Source organism: Conger conger, chromosome 6 (assembly GCF_963514075.1).
Source record: "Conger conger chromosome 6, fConCon1.1, whole genome shotgun sequence".
In the NCBI taxonomy this organism is placed as follows: Eukaryota; Metazoa; Chordata; class Actinopteri; order Anguilliformes; family Congridae; genus Conger; species Conger conger.
The window spans coordinates 14,353,487-14,372,633 of NC_083765.1; the positions used below are offsets into that span (position 1 = coordinate 14,353,487).

General features: G+C 43.1%; 1 protein-coding gene and 1 long non-coding RNA gene across 2 annotated transcripts in view; one reads left to right on the plus strand and one right to left on the minus strand.

The window, feature by feature from the left end:
• The window catches only part of LOC133130237 (uncharacterized), a 29,830-nt gene extending 19,665 nt beyond the window's left edge, over window positions 1–10,165 (minus strand). Inside the window, exons 1-2 of the long non-coding RNA XR_009708929.1 lie at window positions 10,053–10,165; window positions 7,335–7,426 (exon numbers count right to left, since the gene is read on the minus strand). This is a non-coding gene — a long non-coding RNA (uncharacterized LOC133130237). The remainder of the gene's footprint in view (window positions 1–7,334; window positions 7,427–10,052) is intronic.
• A 57-nt stretch (window positions 10,166–10,222) lies between these two features.
• On the plus strand, window positions 10,223–18,761 carry ric3a (RIC3 acetylcholine receptor chaperone a). Its single transcript, XM_061244647.1, has 6 exons — window positions 10,223–10,433; window positions 12,629–12,846; window positions 14,001–14,079; window positions 14,897–14,990; window positions 16,299–16,453; window positions 16,834–18,761. Exons 1-6 carry the CDS (start codon window positions 10,316–10,318, stop codon window positions 17,403–17,405), a joined length of 1,236 nt encoding a protein of 411 aa, XP_061100631.1. The 5' UTR covers window positions 10,223–10,315; the 3' UTR covers window positions 17,406–18,761.
• The last annotated feature ends 386 nt before the right edge of the window (window positions 18,762–19,147 follow it).

Here is a 19,147-nt window from a genome sequence, read left to right on the forward strand (position 1 = left end):
AACATCAGAGTACTGGAGCAGCACAGCTCAGCTAGCGAACTGCTGATGAGGAAGCAGTCGATGGCTTACACCCTAAGATAGGGTGCCAAACTGATTTGGTAAAAAAGGGCATAGAAAGGTGTCAAAACTGAAAAAGTTTTTAAGGGAATAAGGTAAGTTGCATTGATCTTTGAACATTTGAATGCTGTGTATGTTATGATGCATGATGCAAAAACATCCATTGAGCAGCAGTTCTGCAGACAGAAATGCCTTGTTTATGAGAGGTCAGAAAAGAATGGCCAGACTGGTAGAAGCTGACACATATTACAACAGTGGTATGCAGGTATGCAGAAGAGCATCTCTGAACATACAACGCATCATAATTCTAAGTTGATAGGCACAGCAGCAGAAGGCTAAAAATAAGTCTAATAACAACCCAATAAAGAGCTCACTGAGTGTATACTTATATTTCCCATAACAAAATTTTCAAAATTCCCTTAAGTAATTTATTTTCAACAAAAGTTCAGTGTCAACAGCCTCAAATTATTTCTGAAGTATTTATCAGCTACACATGTGTAGCTTTGGCAGTCTGGTTTTTGCGTCCGTTTTTTCTCTCCAACCAGGGTTAAGAACATATGTTTGAGTGCTTTTTCTCCTTTGCCTTAAGTAAAGACTATGGATTTTTCTGCAGAGATAAATGCTTCCATGTTCATCCTAAATATGTCAGTTTATTGATGCCTTTTGGTGTGCGCAGTATGATCATTTCAAACCATATCATATTTCTTGGTTGGTTGTAAAAATTCAATTTTCACTTTCTTTGATCTGTACAGAAAATATCAATAGCAGCTGCACAGGAGCTGAGGGGCTGGGTGGATTTGTTTTCACATTCTTACCTGCGCAGCTTAATAAGACAACAACAAGGGCAGGGTTGGCATGGGAGCAAAATTCCGTTCTTCAGGAAGGGCGGAATCTGAAGGGTATGAGGTGTCAGAAATTCACTTGTTTTTTCCCCCTATCAATTGCAAATTTAAGAAACACTTATTTAACCTGTGTGGAGACTACAGTATCTTTCTATCTAAGAGACAGAAGAGAAGCTATGTATGTGCAATGTGATAACAATGAGATCGCACATACAGTAATTCAATAGTTACACGCATTGTGACACAGGCAACCAACAATGTTCGGCTGTCCTAAATCCTGGACTTACTGTGTAAAGCATACAATATAAATTGTGTTTCTGCAAGGAAGAAAGTTGGGTTAATTTCAGAGCAAATGGCACTGGTCAAGTATGAATGTTTTTGGGAAACCACAGGAAGTCGCACACTATGGCCTAGAGGCCACTGGCTGATTCACTTTCCCAACCAGCTCGCCGATACTGCTGATAGTAAATTATCATTTTCTGACTGTAAGCAACTAGAGAAACTAGAGTTGAAGTTCACACATTGTGTGGACATGTGACCTGAGAGAGAAGGTCAGTCGAGCTGAAGAGACTTAATGTGGAACCCATGAATATTAATAGAACCAAATGTAACCATTACTCACAGTTCTAATGGGTAGTAAAGTCACACATAAATAGAGCTAGGAGGTGTAGATGGTCAGCTAATTACAATCATCTCTGGCTGCTGTTTCAACCTTTCAGCAATGCATAGTACTATCCCATAGCCCCAGGGCCAGAAGATACAAAAGAACCAAATAACATCAAAGATCCACCAGCATTAGTTCTTTTGCAGCATAAGCATCTTTCTGACTTCTGGTGTTCAACAGCCCTTTATCTTGTTTCTTCTGAGAGTTCTTTGCCTTTCCTCATAGTATTGGATAACAGAAAAGTTCTAAGACACGGTGGAAATAGCTCATGACAAAGTTAAAACACAGCGCACCTAGCTGACACCTTATCCAGAGAGCTATTCCACCTCAGGTGTCCTTCCACTGACCCCCAGCGCAGGGATAGTGCCCGCCAAAGCCAGGGACAGGCATGAGGGCAGCCTCCCTGCTGAGAGCAATTGGGATTTGAGGAAGCTAAACTCTTCTCAAGCGCAAATTCCAGCCTGGCCAGCAGAGTGGGGATTGTGGGTTCCCCAGTGCCACTCGATCAGGAAGTCAGCTCTGTCACTGTTGCCATTACCTACCCCCCACCCCCTACCCCACATACCCTCTGCCACCACCTTCCTCCCCCATGCTGGCCCAGAGGAGCTCTTTCATTTACTGCAAATGCTGTCGTCAACAAATTTTGCGGTTGCATTCCTCTCAACTCTCCCCCATAAAGGTGTTGCAGAGGGTCTGAGGCGAGAGGTGAGTTGTGCTAAAGGGGCTAACTAAATGAGGTACTTTGGACAATAAATGAGGGAAACACCACTTGTGATACCTGATTTCACCCCATCCATCATCACTATTCTCAGAAATGAATCCAAGCATTGGTGTAGGCTCCCTTTGGGTTCCTCCTCTGAAAAAGCCTGTGTCAGGCGGTCTGAAGAGCACACTCAGCACCAGACGCACATGGGAGACAGGACCACAATTCTAGAGGCCGCTGTGGGCTTCAAGGCCCACCCTTGGCCAACACGTGAGACAGAGAGTGGCCAAAATATCCCGTACTCCCACCCCGCCCCCCTCCCCCGCTGTCACATGACGTCTCCTCCGCCAGCCTCTTCCTGTCAGAAGCGCCCTGACCGCCTCATCACCAGGCTGCGACTCCACTCCACCAGACTGAAGGACGACTCAATTACTTCCTCCTCCTGACATTTGGAAGGAGGAGACGCGCACACAAAACAAAAAAAAAACTGAAAACACGGCATTTAAGTTGACATGAGTGCTTCACAGTCTTCATACCAGCCTCCCATCCCCCCACCCAGGCACAAGGGAGAGAGGGATGGGCGTGTCCCACCATTTAAAATAAAGAGCTCCAAAATAATGACGCCCCATGCGGACAGCATTTTGGACTGCCTCCGCCAAACAGCCGCTGTCATTCGTATGCATTACCACCTTGAACAGCGGGAAGCTTACTGTCACCTTCAATACCCAAACCTCCAAACACGATTATGCTACAAATCCAAACCTGTTAAGACACGCTGTCAAGTAGACTGACATACCCTTTCAGCTTCTATCAAACACTCACGCTGCCTGACGCACGACTCACACTCACTTTCCGCGGGAAAGAAATATAAATGCAAAGCAGAAGTGGTCACGTGACAGGTGGACTGACCAAGCTATGCTGCCAGTTTAAGATGCAATATTATTCATTGAGGACTTTATCTGAAAAAATATATATTCGCCAATGTGTCAAGAAAACTGAATTCTGCTGAACTCCATACAAAGTCAGTTGTACACTTAAGATTTAGCACATACGCCTCTGTCTAACACTGATGGTACCCTGCTCTGTCGACTTAGATGTTCGGCGCAAGCAAGTCAACGATAGAGAGTGTGCCTACTCAAATTTCAAGAGTATATTTCAGCGAAGTCACATAGTCACATATAGATGCTTACTACTTGGAGCTCAGGATCAGTGCTGCCATGACTCATCTTTGATTTGTGATTTGCACACCTGCGAGTGTAACAGACACTAAACCAGCAGATCCATCAGCAGGGTGCAGGACATGCCAGCTGTACATTTAGGGTTATGGGGGCGGGAGGGCGGGAGTGCATCACTCTGCACAATCCTGTGTTTCTAACACCTCTAACCCACACCTCACCGCCTCTCTATACATGCAGTACCTGTGTTCCTAACACCTCACCGCCTCTCTATACATGCAGTACCTGTGTTCCTAACACCTCACCGCCTCTCTATACATGCAGTACCTGTGTTCCTAACACCTCACCGCCTCTCTATACATACAGTACCTGTGTTCCTAACACCTCCCCTGCTGTGTACATATATACATACACATATACACATCTGCAAGAGTGACGAGACGACTCCAGCATGCTGGTCTTATTGGCCTTACTCCATCCAATCTGTGTTATTTTGCCCATTCAAACCTTTTCTTGTTTTCCAGCAACAGAAGAGGCTTTTCTTTTCTTTTGTCAATGAAGCTGCCGGCTGAGGACCTGTGAGCTGTCTGTTTCTCAAACTAGAGACTCTGATGTACTTGTTCTCTTGTGCAGTTGTGCATCTGGACCTTCCACTTCTCGTTCTGTCCTGGTTAGATCCAGTTTGCTCTCAAGACGGTAGTGCACGCCTTTGTATGAAGTGTTATATTTCCTGGAAATAGCATGGAATGGCCTTCATCTCTCCCAACAACAATTTCCAGAAAAAGCGGGTTTCTTTTTGGCCATTTTTAAACCAAAATTGAACTTTAGAAATTCAAGTGTACTAGATAGTGGAGAAACTGAAATATAGGGTTTTGCTTGATTAAACAGCACAATTGTTTTCAGCTGTGTTTCATATAATGGGAGTGGATTTTCTAAAAAGCAAATTAGCATGATTGCTTAAGAATGAGGAAACACAGCATGTTGTTAGTACAATGGAGCAATGACTGCTAAAAATGTGGCTTTGTATTCATATGTTTAAAAAAAGTAAGCTATTTCAAACAGTAATGGTCATTTGTAACATTATCATTGTCTCGGCTGTATTTATTTAATAAATTTAATGCTACCTTGGTGATTTCTGTCAAAATGTTCTCAGTGATTCCAAACTTTTGAACGGTAGTGAAGCTACTTTACTGTGTCCCACACAGGGTTACAATACCAGGACAGGCTTGGAGAAATGGATCAGGACAACAAAACAGAAATGTGTTTACAAGAATGCAATGCGAATGAAACAATACTGCCACATGTCCAATCCTCCCCCAAATCCCCCTGTCCCCTGCCCCCCGCCACCCCAATTCGCTCACACCCCCCAGGAGGTTAAAGGACCTTCCTTCATGTTAAAAGATTATCAGTTAATCCAAAATGTGCGGGATCATGAGACAAAAACAAAGGGGTGGGGGGAAAATAAGAATACGCAGGGGCTTTTTCTGGCTCCCCTTTTTTGGCTTGCTCACTAATCCGCTGGAACACCACAAGTTTTCGCCTCTTTTATTGGACGTGTGTAAATGTTTTATAACCATTAAATAGGAGCTGAAATTTTCAATGGATAGCATGCTAAAGTATTAATTGTAAAGGCCATTATTTGGTGTCCGTGAGGCTGAATCAGCTTAGCCACTCCATTCCCCGATTTGCATACAAAATGCTTTATTTTGGCAATCAATGAAAGTGCTGCACTGTATGTGGGGCTTATCGCGAGCATGCAGGAAATGGATTCCTCCGCCATCTCGTTAAATTCTGTTGATGCAGAACAATTTGAAACATGGCACAGGCTGCAATGACATTTAAAGATGCCTCCGCTTAATTATATTTTGCTAACATTTGGGGGCCTGTTTGTCCTTTGGGATAAAGCACTTTCCACTACAAAGTTAACTTGTTAGTAATTCAGAGAGAATCTCCAGCTTTTGTGGAGCATTGTTATCATCTATTAGCGATGGAAATGGGTGTTCAAGGTACCCCAGCATAAATGCAGGGAACATGTGGGTGTTTATCTGTATCCCCTTGTCTTATTTTAAAGCTAGCACTCCGAGGGTAGACCCCATCAGGAGTGTTTTTTGGAACACGTTTTGGCTTTGTCATTTCCCAATTCCAGTATTGCAATTTTCCACACCATACAGGCTCAAATAGACCGTATTAAACTTTTGAACTCTCTCAGTCAAAGTGGTTCAATATAAAAAAAATTTGAATACCTCTTCCTCCACCCTCTCATTCTGTGGGATTCTGCTATAGTATAGATGTTCACAATTAACTCTTTGTCACCTGAGGAACGACTGGCTCATAGGCCTCGATGGCATTCTATAAACCTCTCAAGATTTTCCATTTCATATTACAATGATTCAATGACACATAAAAACGCAATATTCACCTTCTTGTTCTGAAGGTTTTTAAATTGCATGCTCCTTTTGCCTACAAATCTGCCACGTGTCTCCCATACATACAAACGCATTCCCTTCATCTTCAAAAAAACATCCAATGTTTGATTTAAGCTATTGCAAATTGAAATAACAAAGCAAAAATAATTAACATTAAATGTTGTATAATATACTCCCATTAATTAACCATTATAGGTAATTATAGGTCTTTTGATATAAACCTTTATTATATGTTCTAATGTGAACCTTTATTCTAATGGTTAATTAATAATCTAATCAAATAATGATTTTTAAAAAAGCATTATCATCATTATCTATTTTGCAGAAACATTCATTGATCATTTATTTTCAGTGACTGTCATAATGCAGAAACCTTGAAGGACTAGTCATCAAACATAATTGAAATCTATAAAGCATTACTTTGCATGTCATGAGTGATTAGTAGTGTCTACTTTAGTATATGAACTAAAATAACTGCTTATGTTTTAATAGTGTATTAATAATGTATTTATGGTAAATTAAAAGTAATTTATTATAAAGTGTTACCATATGAGGTTGGTTGTTGGCTGTATATTTCAACATAATTTTTTTGGGCATAATATAGTGCATATATTTTATACTGAGCTATGTTGATTTGAGTATTACAGAAGAAAAACAGACACAAAAATTTAAAGGAGACAAGTAGTCTAATTCTGCCACTCACCATGAGAATAGACCAAAATGCTACAGCCCATGGCCCACTGAGAACAGGCCTACACATCACACAGGTCTTCAATGCCTCCGATAATATTCGTGAATTAGAGTGCACACCGCACAGTACAGTGAGAACAAGCCTGAATGCTATATGTCACAGTAAAAATAGGCCTAAATGTTATATGTCACAGTAAGATGGGCCTAAATGCTATATGTCACAGTGAGAATAGGCCTAAACGCTATATGTCACAGTAAGAATAGGCCTGAATAGCAGACGCCGCATGTGGCTACTGCAGTCGGTGCGTGATCCAGTGGGCTTGTTAAATAGAGCCAGGCTGAATTTTCAGCATGTTCCAAATTCAGCACACAAAGCTCTGCTGAGTATCTGATGGCTGTTCGCACTGTCATCTTAATCATCCATCACATCTGCTGCCCCTGGTCTTCAGCGACACACAGCGCCATTGTCCAATCACGCTTGAAAACAGAGCCATCACGGAGGCCGGACAAGCAGCTCGCTACATCCAAAGGGTTCCATTACCGCGCTAATATTTCATCCCCGCGTCTCCGTTAACCACTTTGAGTGGCGTTTCACAGAGACGCACTGACATTTTAATTGACTGCAAGTATTCAGGAGAGTAGGCTAATTGCGATTGCAGCTCCGAGCAAAATTCAGCCTCCCAGGTATTTTATGGCCAGTGGATTATTCAAAAGCCTTGCGGCTACTGTACTTTTTATTTCCCCCCCCCAAAGCTAATAAATACATGTTTCACTCACAGCCACTCGACTCGGCACAGGCTGGTCTGCACGGCGGCTCCTCTCCTGACCCATTAATCCGCCCAGTTCAGCGTTCACCCCGTCCTCTCTCTCTGAACACAAAGGCACGGGATTCGTCATGCCGTGTCCTTCACCACACTCACAGGCTGCCTCATCCACATCGATATCAAATAAAAATTAAACCTATTGAATACATAGAGGTGCATTGATCTAATATTTCATCACGGCTGGGGCAGAAAAAAAGGCCTTGTTTCTACACTCCACTTGCAATTTGGAAATAAATTGACTGATTTAGACAGAGGCAGAGAGAGAGAAGGGGGGAGAATAGGAGGGGAGGGAGGGGGGGAAACTTGATGTAAACCTGGTTCGCTACAACCCGGTAAGGTGACATTGCACAACAAATCACTTGCATGAATATAGAGAAAGAAAACGATTTCTATTTCTGAAAGCAATTTTGTTTGGTGAAGGTGCGCTGATTGCCATGTGTGTGAATCTATCGCTCAAAACACACACAGGAGCGTGAACGTTTCATAAGAGTCAATGCCATATTTTTGCTGTTGGCATAACAATCAGTGGGCCCAGACATAGGCTTTTATACAATAATAATAGAAAGACATTTCTCCAAGCATAGCCTATTTATATTGAAAACCAATGGCAGTAGTCTCATTCTGTTATGCTTGGCACATTGCTGTTAGGGTTCAGACATTGTTGGAATTGTGCTGCAGTGGGTCTATAGTAATTTAATTGGGCCTAATGAAGAATAATTAAGTCATTAAGACTGGGTAAGAGAGAAGCACTAGCAAACAGACTGAGACACAGTTGCTGGGGCATGAATATGTTGCAGCTACCAGTCAATTCGGACCATGTACATTTGTGTACAGTACGTCTGTAACACATACTCTATCTCTATATATTCATAATTATACAAATTATAATTATTACCCATTCAAGCTCCACATAAAACATACTTAAAACTTGACTCTTAAAACTACTTGCTCAACTAACTTAAGTATCTCACTGCTTTAAAGTATTTTGTATAGTAAGGAAATACATCTCCATCTGCGTCTGTGTCCTTACATGCAGTCAAATTCCATACGCAATACTTTCTTCCTGGTCCCTGCTGGACTTGTGGAAAGTGAGGGCATTCCTATAGTCTTACCACACCTGACAACTGCAATTTGTTTTACTTCACTGTAACAGCAAAGCTTTACGCTAACCTTGTGTAGAATTGTGAAATACTTCTTACAACAGCATGCGGGAAAGATGAGGATATCAAATGTAGGCTTGTAGCTTCACCAAAAAGAATAACAACTAAAATATGAATGGAACAATTGTAAGAAATGAGTTTATCATATTTTGTTTCTCATTGTAACCTGCAACATGAAAGGACAGAGTCAGAAGCAATGAGAAGCTTAACTCCCACACAATTATACACGCAATGGCACTTGCTCTTTTACGCCAGTTTGTGGTGCCAGGAAATAACAACATATCACTATCTGCTATAGTAAACATCTGCACAGCTGGTACAATCTGCACTAAAATCACACTCTGGCTGGCACTGATAATTGAATCATGAGCCGTCCTCTGAGTGAGAGTACACAGCAGTGTGTTTGTATCCCCCGGATTAAAAGATTATATTAGGGATATGGCCAATAATGTACACTAATGCCAATTCTTTTGTATTTCTTTCCTTCCACAGGCTTATTTGATTTCCATGTACTCAAAATATTTTAGAAATATTGAATATACTGATGCGACCAAGGCCATTGGAGAATAATTTCATAATGGGTGTCAAATGTTTTTGAATCATGAACCAGTTTTACAAAAGTGTTTTTTTTAAATCAAATATAAAGCAGAAAATCGTTTCTCTTAAAAGCACATCTTGAGAGTATGAGGCAGACTATGACAAACAATACTATTCATTAATGTAGGCCTAGCTACATTTTTATCTGTTCGTAGGTTCTTATGAATAAAACTGAATAAATAGGGGAAGAAATCTTATTTAAAAAATGTCATCAAAATGTAAGGGTTTTTAAATTACTACAATTTACTCAAATTATAGCCACCGTTAAGTCTCTGTCCGCAGTAGACTACTGTATCCACCACAAAATGAACATTGCGAGAGCTTAACTGGTGTAAAGAAAAAAACCTTGAAATTTCATTGTTGCCCTCGAACAAGACTAACAAAAATTGATTAATTATAGTCTTATGTATAATCTTATTATTATATCATTCGCTGCTCTGAATGAAAAGAACTAAATTGCTGGAATAAAATGTGACATTTTTGTAAACTTGTCACAGACAACCGTTCGACTCAATGCCTGCACTGCCACCTGCCTGCGAAATTGAGCATAGCATTGTCTCGGCAATGGTGACCAGGACCCTAATACTGATACGAGAAAAATACACACTTTTGATTGAAGAGATAACTTGCTCATGTGTTCATAGATGACAGGGTGTTACACCTAATTCAGTACCAAATAACTTTTGGTGTCGCTGAAAGAAAATACTGCTAGCAACTTTGCTTCATAGTCATAACATTGCATATGGACCTGCACATGTAATTAGTTCCACTACTAAACTCAAGCTAAATACAGCACAGTATAGCTAGTGCTTCTGTTCATTTGTTTTGGACATCGTATTCAAATGCGCAAAAAGGTACTTAGTCAACTATACTAGCAATAAGACACCGTTGCTTCAAAATCACACTACTATTACCGTAAGTGAGAGCAGTGAGAGCCTCCCGGTAATAATTTCCTACGACGTTCAGTCAAGCGCAACATAAACGTTTTTATATCAATCGATATCAATGAAGCAGAACTGGAACATTAGCTTGCCCTATTCATTTCCGTTTCCGGGGAAAGCAGGATTTGGAAGTGGAAGTGGATGGAAGACGGCGAACTGCGTCGTTGATTCCCAGTTCATGAATTGTGTATTTTATCATAATTCCTAAATTATACCTTTGTAGCAGTCCCGGCAGAATGTCGATGTCCACATTTCAAAAGGTTACGCTTGTGTCATGTCTCGTTCTCTGTGCCTCTCTGCTCCTCCCAAAGATGCTTTTATCCAGAGGGAAGAAGGAAGTAGGGCAGCCAGAGGGTAAGGCTTCAAAATAACCCTGTCACCCATCTCGATTCGCGGATGCACATGACGACTGTGCAGTTACTTTCATTTGAAAATTATCTTGCGGCATATATTATTTCTGCCAGGTATTATATGGAAAATTTCATTTAAGGCAGTTAGTCAGCTACCAGTTGGTTGCTGTTGGTTTATCTATATACTTAACATTTGTTAGTGATGTATTGTATTGACTTCGTTGAAAGTACAGTCGTTTACGTCAATTTCTTATTTTTATTTTTTTCATGATTATATTCATAGCCTCGACATTGAAAAATGTCTGAACATTAAAATGTTTGCATAATTATCTGGCCAGCGGACATGTCATGATAACGCTAGGCTACCTAGCTACCTGGTATTACAGCTAGCTAGCGAGATTTATCATGGAAGCATCATTCTCGTACTGCAGTGAATAATGGCAGTGAATTTCATTTATGCATTTTAATGCTTTTAGTTTATGCATTTGTGGTTCATCGATGTTGTTCATGCATTCCTTTAATCATTGCTTGCATCCTCTTGCGTGAGTTCCTTGTCCTGTTTGTTCCATTGCTTTTGTGTAAGTTGTCTTTTTGTTTTAAATAAATGTATAATTTAAAGTGTGCTTTTATGTTTTCCTTTGCTTGTTCTTTTTTCCTTCGTCCCGTTCCACCAAACGTCTCTAGCAGCTTATCCATTATCACCTCTCCACTCCCTTTCCGTACTACTCATCCATACTACCCATGTAGTACCAACCCACAATATGATCAGAGTAGAGCCCGTTGTGTCTTTGGACAGCTGTATTTTGCACACAATGCAAAAAGCAGTGAAATAAGTGAAGGTTACTACTATTTCCACCTGAAACACAAACTTTTAGCACCAGCATGCTTTATTATTCCAGGAGAGAAAATTGTTAAAACAGGGACATTGAGCACTTGTTTGTTCTGAATGTTATTTTGTTTTCTGATGCAGGGAAATTTGAGGTGGTGGCCTGTAGCTTAGTGGTTAAGGTACATGACTGGGCCTCGCAAGGTCGGTGGTTCAAATCCCAGTGTAGCCACAATAAGATCCGCCCAGCCGTTAGGCCCTTGAGCAAGGCCCTTAACCCTGCATTGCTCCAGGGGAGAATTGTCCCCTGCTTAGTCTAATCAACTGTACATTGCTCTGGATAAGAGTGTCTGCCAAATGCCAGTAGTGTAATGTAATGTAAAAATTCACTTTATTTCCTGGAGCACTGCATTGCCAATGATGGGGTGATACAGTACAGTACTACACTACCACATTTAATTTACTACAAGCTGAATTTATGGACTGGGAAGTCTACAGTACATGCCATGTTGACGTATTCCAGTCACTAGTGTTCTAGAGATTCATCCATCTATAAAGTGGAGCGAGAGCAAGGATTGGTTCAGCTCCTCAGGCATATGAAAGTGAACTGTAGAGAGAGGTCAGACTCTCCGGGACTAAACCGGGAGTGCAGGAAGTGGTGGAGACACAGCAGAAGGGGGAATCCTGTGATCCAGACTGGGCTGTGGGTTTGGCTTCCTCAGGTCTGTTAGAATGTCTTAGTGAGGGTGGATCACACAGGTTAGTTCGTTAATTACAGCCAAAATGGCTCCATGTCTACAGGGTAGAGGGCTTATGAAAGGGCTCTGAATGGCAGCGTGCTCCTGTGATTGGATAATCAAAGCAATTAGACTGCCGCTGTCCACGCTGAGCAGCTCTGAACCGGCCTGCAGTCCGTGATGCTGTGGATCAGCAGCTCTGAAACCGGCCTGCTGTCCGTGATGCTGGAGGTTTTGTAGATCAGCAGCTCTGAAACTGGCCTGCTGTCCGTGATGCTGGAGGTGTTGTGGATCAGCAGCTCTGAAACCGGCCTGCTGTCCGTGATGCTGTGGATCAGTAACTCTGAAACCGGCCTGCTGTCCGTAATGCTGGAGGTGTTGTAGATCAGCAGCTCTGAAACCGGCCTGCTGTCCGTGATGCTGGAGGTGTTGTAGATCAGCAGCTCTGAAACCAGCCTGCTGTCCATGATGCTGGAGGTGCTGTGGATCAGCAGAGGAGACGGGAGACAGGGAAAACAATGGGGAGCATAGGGCCAACATTCCTAGCATCACAATAAAAATTTCAATTGAACTGGTTTGTGGTGATTATGTACTGCCTCTTTACATGATGCTGACTGTGCCTCTTTCCATTGGTAGCTGGGCAGGGGCGGTTTCCTCCCATGATGCACCGGCAGCAGATGCCTGATGGCCAGTGGGGGGCAGCGTCTCCCTACTCCAAGGCTCACAGCGCTGACGCCATTGCCAAAGCGAAGGGTGGAGGGATTGGAGGAGGGGGCAAATCCAATCTCATGGGGCAGATTATTCCCATCTACGGGTTTGGGATCCTCCTCTACATCCTGTACATCCTGTTTAAGGTGAGCACCTCGCATATGGGAATACGCTGGCTCTCCCACACCTCGTCCACGGGAGTATCCTGGCTCTCCCACACCTCGTACACAGGAGTATCCTGGCTCTCCCACACCTCGTCCACAGGAGTATCCTGGCTCTCCCACACCTCGTACACAGGAGTATCCTGGCTCTCCCACACCTCGTCCACGGGAGTATCCTGGCTCTCCCACACCTCGTCCACGGGAGTACGCTGGCTCTCCCACACCTCGTACACAGGAGTATCCTGGCTCTCCCACACCTCGTCCACGGGAGTACGCTGGCTCTCCCACACCTCGTACACAGGAGTACGCTGGCTCTCCCACACCTCGTACACAGGAGTATCCTGGCTCTCCCACACCTCGTACACAGGAGTATCCTGGCTCTCCCACACCTCGTCCACGGGAGTACGCTGGCTCTCCCACACCTCATACACAGGAGTACGCTGGCTCTCCCACACCTCGTACACAGGAGTACGCTGGCTCTCCCACTCTGGCTTGGACCAGCAGACACAGAGCGGTTTGCTGGAGAAACGAGAGTGACTCCAGCTTCGAAGCAGTCTGTCCACGAATCTCTCCAGTTATATAGGACTGCTGGAATATTTTGTGTAAATGTCTAATTGAATGTTATATTTCAACTATAGTTACCCTCTTTAAAGGCCATGTCTTTGCAAACAGAATTGTAGTCAAGACTGTATAATCATGCAGTCACACAGTAAAAAGAATGTCCGCATAACTTACAATTTTTTCGAAAGTTACTCAGATGAGAATTGCCATGCACTGTCAATAATTGCAAATTTCGCATATAAATGTGTTAATATTTTCCCAAAAACCTTGCAGTATTTTACTCAGGCAGTATTCTCTGGTCAGAAACATCAGGTAGAGCATGAATAAGCACATAATCTGTCATCACTTACAGTGCAGAGTAGATTGGTTTCAATGCAAATGTTCATATTTCCATGTGCATTGTAATGAGTTTGGCTGAAGTGCACAGCAAATGGGGGAGATTTTTACAGCGGTTTTGATGCTGCCTAATCACAACTAGTTTGGAAGGATAATTATGCTTTTACAGTTCAGAAAAGGTCTAAATGGTCTTTCAGGCTTTCCTTTTATGGATTATCTTTTTCATTCAAATTCTTTCGTAGATCACATCCAAGGGTAAAATTACAAAGCCAGAGAACAGATTCCCTGCTTTGAAGTCTGAAAACATGAAGAGAAAAATAAGTAAGTAATGATACGTGCAATCAAAACTTAATATCTGTTATGCATTTTAGTTTATCAGTTATGCATTTTAGGCCACGATACCACATGTGCACATACTGCTGCAGTCCTACTGCACTAAGCACTGACTGCAGGGATCATCAACTCCGGCTCTCAAATCCAAATCCAGCCCTGGATTTATTTTTTCCACGGTAAATTGAGCTACTGTCTGGCCAGACTGTCTGCACACTGGAATCCCATCTAAAGCGAGGGTGGAACACAGTACTTTTGAGTTGGCAGTATACTAAGATCAATGCAGGAGGAATCAATTGTATTCAGTCAATGGGGCATGTTTGTGTCAAACAATCTGATTGCAGACAGCATATACAAATAAAAGACTTAAGCCAAAACCAAAGTTAAAACCAAAGTTAAGTATAAGCTTGGTACATCATGTTTGACCCCTGAACTCAGTGAGTCCATGAGATTCCTCTCTGACAAAAATGTATTGAATCAGCCTGGATAACACAATGTTTATTTGAGAAACTTGAGTACCAGAAGTTTTTCTATTCTGAGAAATAAAAAGCTTCTTGACTTTGTCCATGCAGTACCCTGCTCTGTGCAGGCTGCAGCTCCTGAGGGTTGGCATGTTGTATAATCACAGTGCTGATTGGATGTTTATAATCACACTGTATGTCCTCTGGGCCGCAGATGAGGGGAACAACTGGGACACTGTCCCAGGCCCAGGATGCGGGGTGTAACTATTATTCATTTGTTATATAAATACACATATTTGGTCCCGGGCGTGAGAAATCAAAGCTGCGTCCCTGTGTGTGACCCGCAGCTGATTATGAGCTGACTCAGCTGCAGGAGAAACTGAGGGAGACGGAGGAGGTGATGGAGAGGATTGTCTCCAAAGCAGGCCATAGTCCCAACAGGTGAGCGGCCCCAGTTTACTCTCCTTCAGCCCCTGTTCTCTTTTACTGAAAGAAGGAACCGTGCTCTTACTGTAAAACACACATCCTGAGCCTTACTGTAAAACGCACATCCTGAGCCTTACTGTAAAACGCAGATCCTGAGCCTTACTGTAAAACGCACATCCTGAGCCTTACTGTAAAACGCAGATCCTGAGCCTTACTGTAATACGCACATCCTGAGCCTTACTGTAAAACGCAGATCCTGAGCCTTACTGTAAAACGCACATCCTGAGCCTTACTGTAAAACACACATCCTGAGCCTTACTGTAAAATGCACACCCTGAGCCTTACTGTAAAACACACATCCTGAGCCTTACTGTAAAATGCACATCCTGATCCTTACTGTAAAACGTACATGCTGAGCCAAACAAATGTGCACAGAGCTGAGAGTGAAAAACTTTCAATTCAGAAATATTCACATCACTCTCTTTTTCCTTTTTTGACAATATATTTTTATGTTTTGATTTTTACTCTGCCGCAAGTGAACATTCTAAAGCTCATTAATTGAAAAGTAGTTTGTTTTGTTTAAAAGTTGATTTTTGTCTTATATTAAAAGAGCGGTTGTGACCATCTTCCATACTTCCCCAGAAGGTGACTATGGCTTTGATACCTTAAAAGAGCTAAATACTAAAAACCTGCACAGCTCTTAAACTGGCTATGGCACAGAATAATGCATGCACGGGACAGACTGTAACCCACTGATCACTTTGCTGACCGTTGCCATTCTATGGGATATGGGTTTTAACATCCTAAATCATTCCGCAAACTAACCATTTCTTATCATTTACTGCTTCAGAACTGACCAAAAACAAATGTGTTTTTTTGTACTAGCATGTGCCGTTTAATGTTAATATTAAATCTATTTTGGACTGTGGAGCATATCAAAATAATTGAATTAGCTCCAACTAATACATGCTTTATCCTCATTGTACATTTGTTGCAGTGCTGCACTGTGAAGGTATGGTAAATTCAGCGAAGAAATGTAATCAAGAAATTAAAAGTAAATAAGTAAATGTACTCCAGGTGGTAGGTGGAAGTTTTGTGGTGTGTGGTAGTGTGCAGTCATTTACACAGGGCTGACTGAAGCAGTGTACTGTATGATACTCTCCCTCTTGCCCTCATCACCTGATTCACTTTTCTTCACTGCATCCTGCCCCTGCCGACCCTGCCATACCCCACCCCACCTTACCCTACCCTGATTGGTCCCTCCTCACCTTACCCTGCCCTGATTGGTCCCTCCTCACCTGGCCCCGCCCCACCCGGGTGCAGGATAAAGAGTGTGTCCGTGGAGCACGAGGAGAAGCTCCTGCAGCAGCTGAAGGAGATCACCCGAGTGATGCAGGAGGGGAAGCTGATCGAGGGGATGGACGGGGTCTCCCCCGAAATGGAGGCCGAGGAGGCGTCCTACACCGAGGACTGGGAAGGTACACCCAAGCACCCTCTGTCACCGCGTAGATAAATCACTCACCACAGCCCAGGTTACGAGATAAGACACAGGACACTTACAGGAGAGATTATCAGTGGATTAAGCATTACTGTTTGCAGTGTCATTTCCTGTATTTATGTTATAGACAAAGGGCATTGAGACCAGGGCCCTGTGTCACAAAGCATGATTACTCAGTTTGCTGGACAATTACACTGAGTAAAATCTGGAACCCTCCCAAATCGGGAACATGAACTGAAGTAAAAAGAGCTGTTCTGGGTTTTACACTGTCGTTCAGCTAACTCAGTAATCCTGCTTTGCGAAGTCATAAGTTATCATAAGCGCACAGTCTCTGAACCGTTCTCCACCGTGTCTCTGCAGGGTACCCTGAGGAGACCTACCCTCAGCATGAGGAGTCCTGCAGCAGGCAGAACTACGACACCGTCGTCCTGGAGGACCCCAAAACGGACCTGCCCACCCCCGAGGAGCTGGCCGAGAGAATGGAGGAGGAGCCCGAGGGGGCGGAGATAGAGCAGGAGGAGGTGGAGCCACAGCCGGAGGTCCAGTGCCAGAACGGTGAGGGAGAGCGGACGCGGCCTCGGCACAGGGGAGGGAAACAAATCAGCTTCAGGGAGCAGAGGGATGTGTATCGCTACCCCGAGGAGGGAACCACTGACGAGTACAACAACGAGGAGGCAGGGGAGCAGACAGAGGAGGAAGAGGAGGAGGAGGAGGAGGACCCTGTGGTGCTGGCCGAGAGACTCAGCTTTAGCGGCCAGGTATCCAGCCCATCACCTGACCTGGAGGACGCGGAGGGGGAGAAGGAGGAGGAAGAGGAGGAGCTCTTCCTTATGGACGAGTGCCAGGAGAGAGACAGGAGGCGCGAGTCCGACCTCCTCACAGGGCTGGGCCTCGCTGCGCTCAGAAAACGCGGCAAGAAGGAGGGCGAATGAAAACCCCGCAGAGATAAACCCGCACGTTTCCCCAGACGTCGACCTTTGACCTCCTCCTAGTTCTCCCTTTGACATTATGCAGCCTTTCTGACCCAGCTGGCTGCAGTCTCTTAACCTGCCTGTGCATGTAAACATTAGGTTTGGCTTCCTGTTCGCAGGTGACAGATCGCAGCCACACTGTAAGAGTTTCTATTTCCTCCTCAGGTGACAGTGGCATGGTGTGTGTATGTGAGAGGGAGTGCGAGTACATTTGAGATTGATGGTGTGCAGGTCCAGTAGAGGGAGGTGAGGTGTATGCAGTACCTAGGCTCTCCTTTGGGGGCAGTGTTTAACCTTTTGTTTCTCCCCAGCCACTGCTTGTGTAGTGCTGGGCATCCCAGCCCTGATCCTGGTAGCCTGCAGGGTCTTTACATCCACATCCGGATGTGAGATCTTACCTGGTGATTGACTGACCCAACAGTACAGGCAAGTTAAAGGCATACTGTGCAGGATTTTAGCCTTGCTGTGGTCTTGTGTTTACAATCAAAGTCTCCTCCTCTGTCTTCAACCCCACCCACTCACCTCCGTTTCATATTTTATCTTTTTAATTCCATTATTATTTTTATATCTCTGTTTTTTTCGATAGCTGTCAGCATCAAGGAAAAGCCACTCAGATTTTTGGATGTGCCCTGTTTCTCTTCACTCTCTGATGACGTAACCCTCAAATTCAGAATAACATTGTTCAAACGGGTAACATGGTCGTCTATGAAACCTATGGAACACTGGAGAGGGCGAGGTTCAAATCTCACCTCCGACTCAGGCAAATCTCGTAACTCATTTCATAGCATAACATAATGGCAAGAACAGGCAATTCAGCCCAGCAATGCTCACCTTCTCCTACCACTAAAGTGTACCTAATGCTTAGTTTACCTAAAGCTGGACATTATCAACTGTAGCGCCGTATCAAGCATGATCTTAAAAACCCAGACATTCTGCCTCCACTATATGCCCTGGGAGGCTATTCCACACAGTGACCACTTTCTGTGTGAAAACAATAACCTGTATTTTCAAGGTAAAAATCCTGCATAGTATGCCTTTACATTTGTAAACAACTGATTTAAGGGACAAGTTGAGTGCTTAGTTACAGTTGACTCTAGTAGACTGATTGGCTCTCCATGACTGGGTACTTCTGTTCAAGACTGGACACTGCATCACTGTGTGTTGGCTTTTTATCGAACACTTCCTTAGCTTTGTGCAAGAACTTTAGAAAACACTGTAAACATATCAGTAATTTATTTATTTAAGTGTGTAAGATCACACAACTAAAAAAATTGTGCAGGGACAGGATTTTTATTTTTAAATAAAAATTGTTATCCATTTGGTTGTCTGGATTGCTTTCTTGTGTGTATGTGCATGTTTCAATATGAGCAAACTGAGATCTGGACCATTCTGTGAGATGAAGACAAATACAAAGTTTAAGCATAGTGGTAGCTCGTCAGAATAAAGATTTATTCTTTATGCTTACAGCACTGTAAATGTAAACAAACACTTTTAATGTATAACAACGTTCACATTCAACATTACAATATAGCAGTACTACTATTACATATAGAAAATGAATGGGGCCAATTTTATTCCTGGATTCAGTGTAACAAATATGAAATGCAGTTTATGCATTTTCATGTCAGTAGTTCATATGAAACCATTTGTCCTTTTATATCAAAGACAGCTGAACACTACTGAAGAAGACATTTTGGGGGAAA

What these genes read in the sequence shown, in the direction of transcription:
- ric3a (XM_061244647.1), top strand. Translation starts at nt 10,316, where the DNA reads ATGTCGATGTCCACATTTCAAAAGGTTACGCTTGTGTCATGTCTCGTT. An exon ending in GGAAGTAGGGCAGCCAGAGG is followed by an intron (nt 10,434 to 12,628) that starts GTAAGGCTTCAA and finishes TTCCATTGGTAG; the next exon opens with CTGGGCAGGGGCGGTTTCCT. An exon ending in CTACACCGAGGACTGGGAAG is followed by an intron (nt 16,454 to 16,833) that starts GTACACCCAAGC and finishes GTGTCTCTGCAG; the next exon opens with GGTACCCTGAGGAGACCTAC.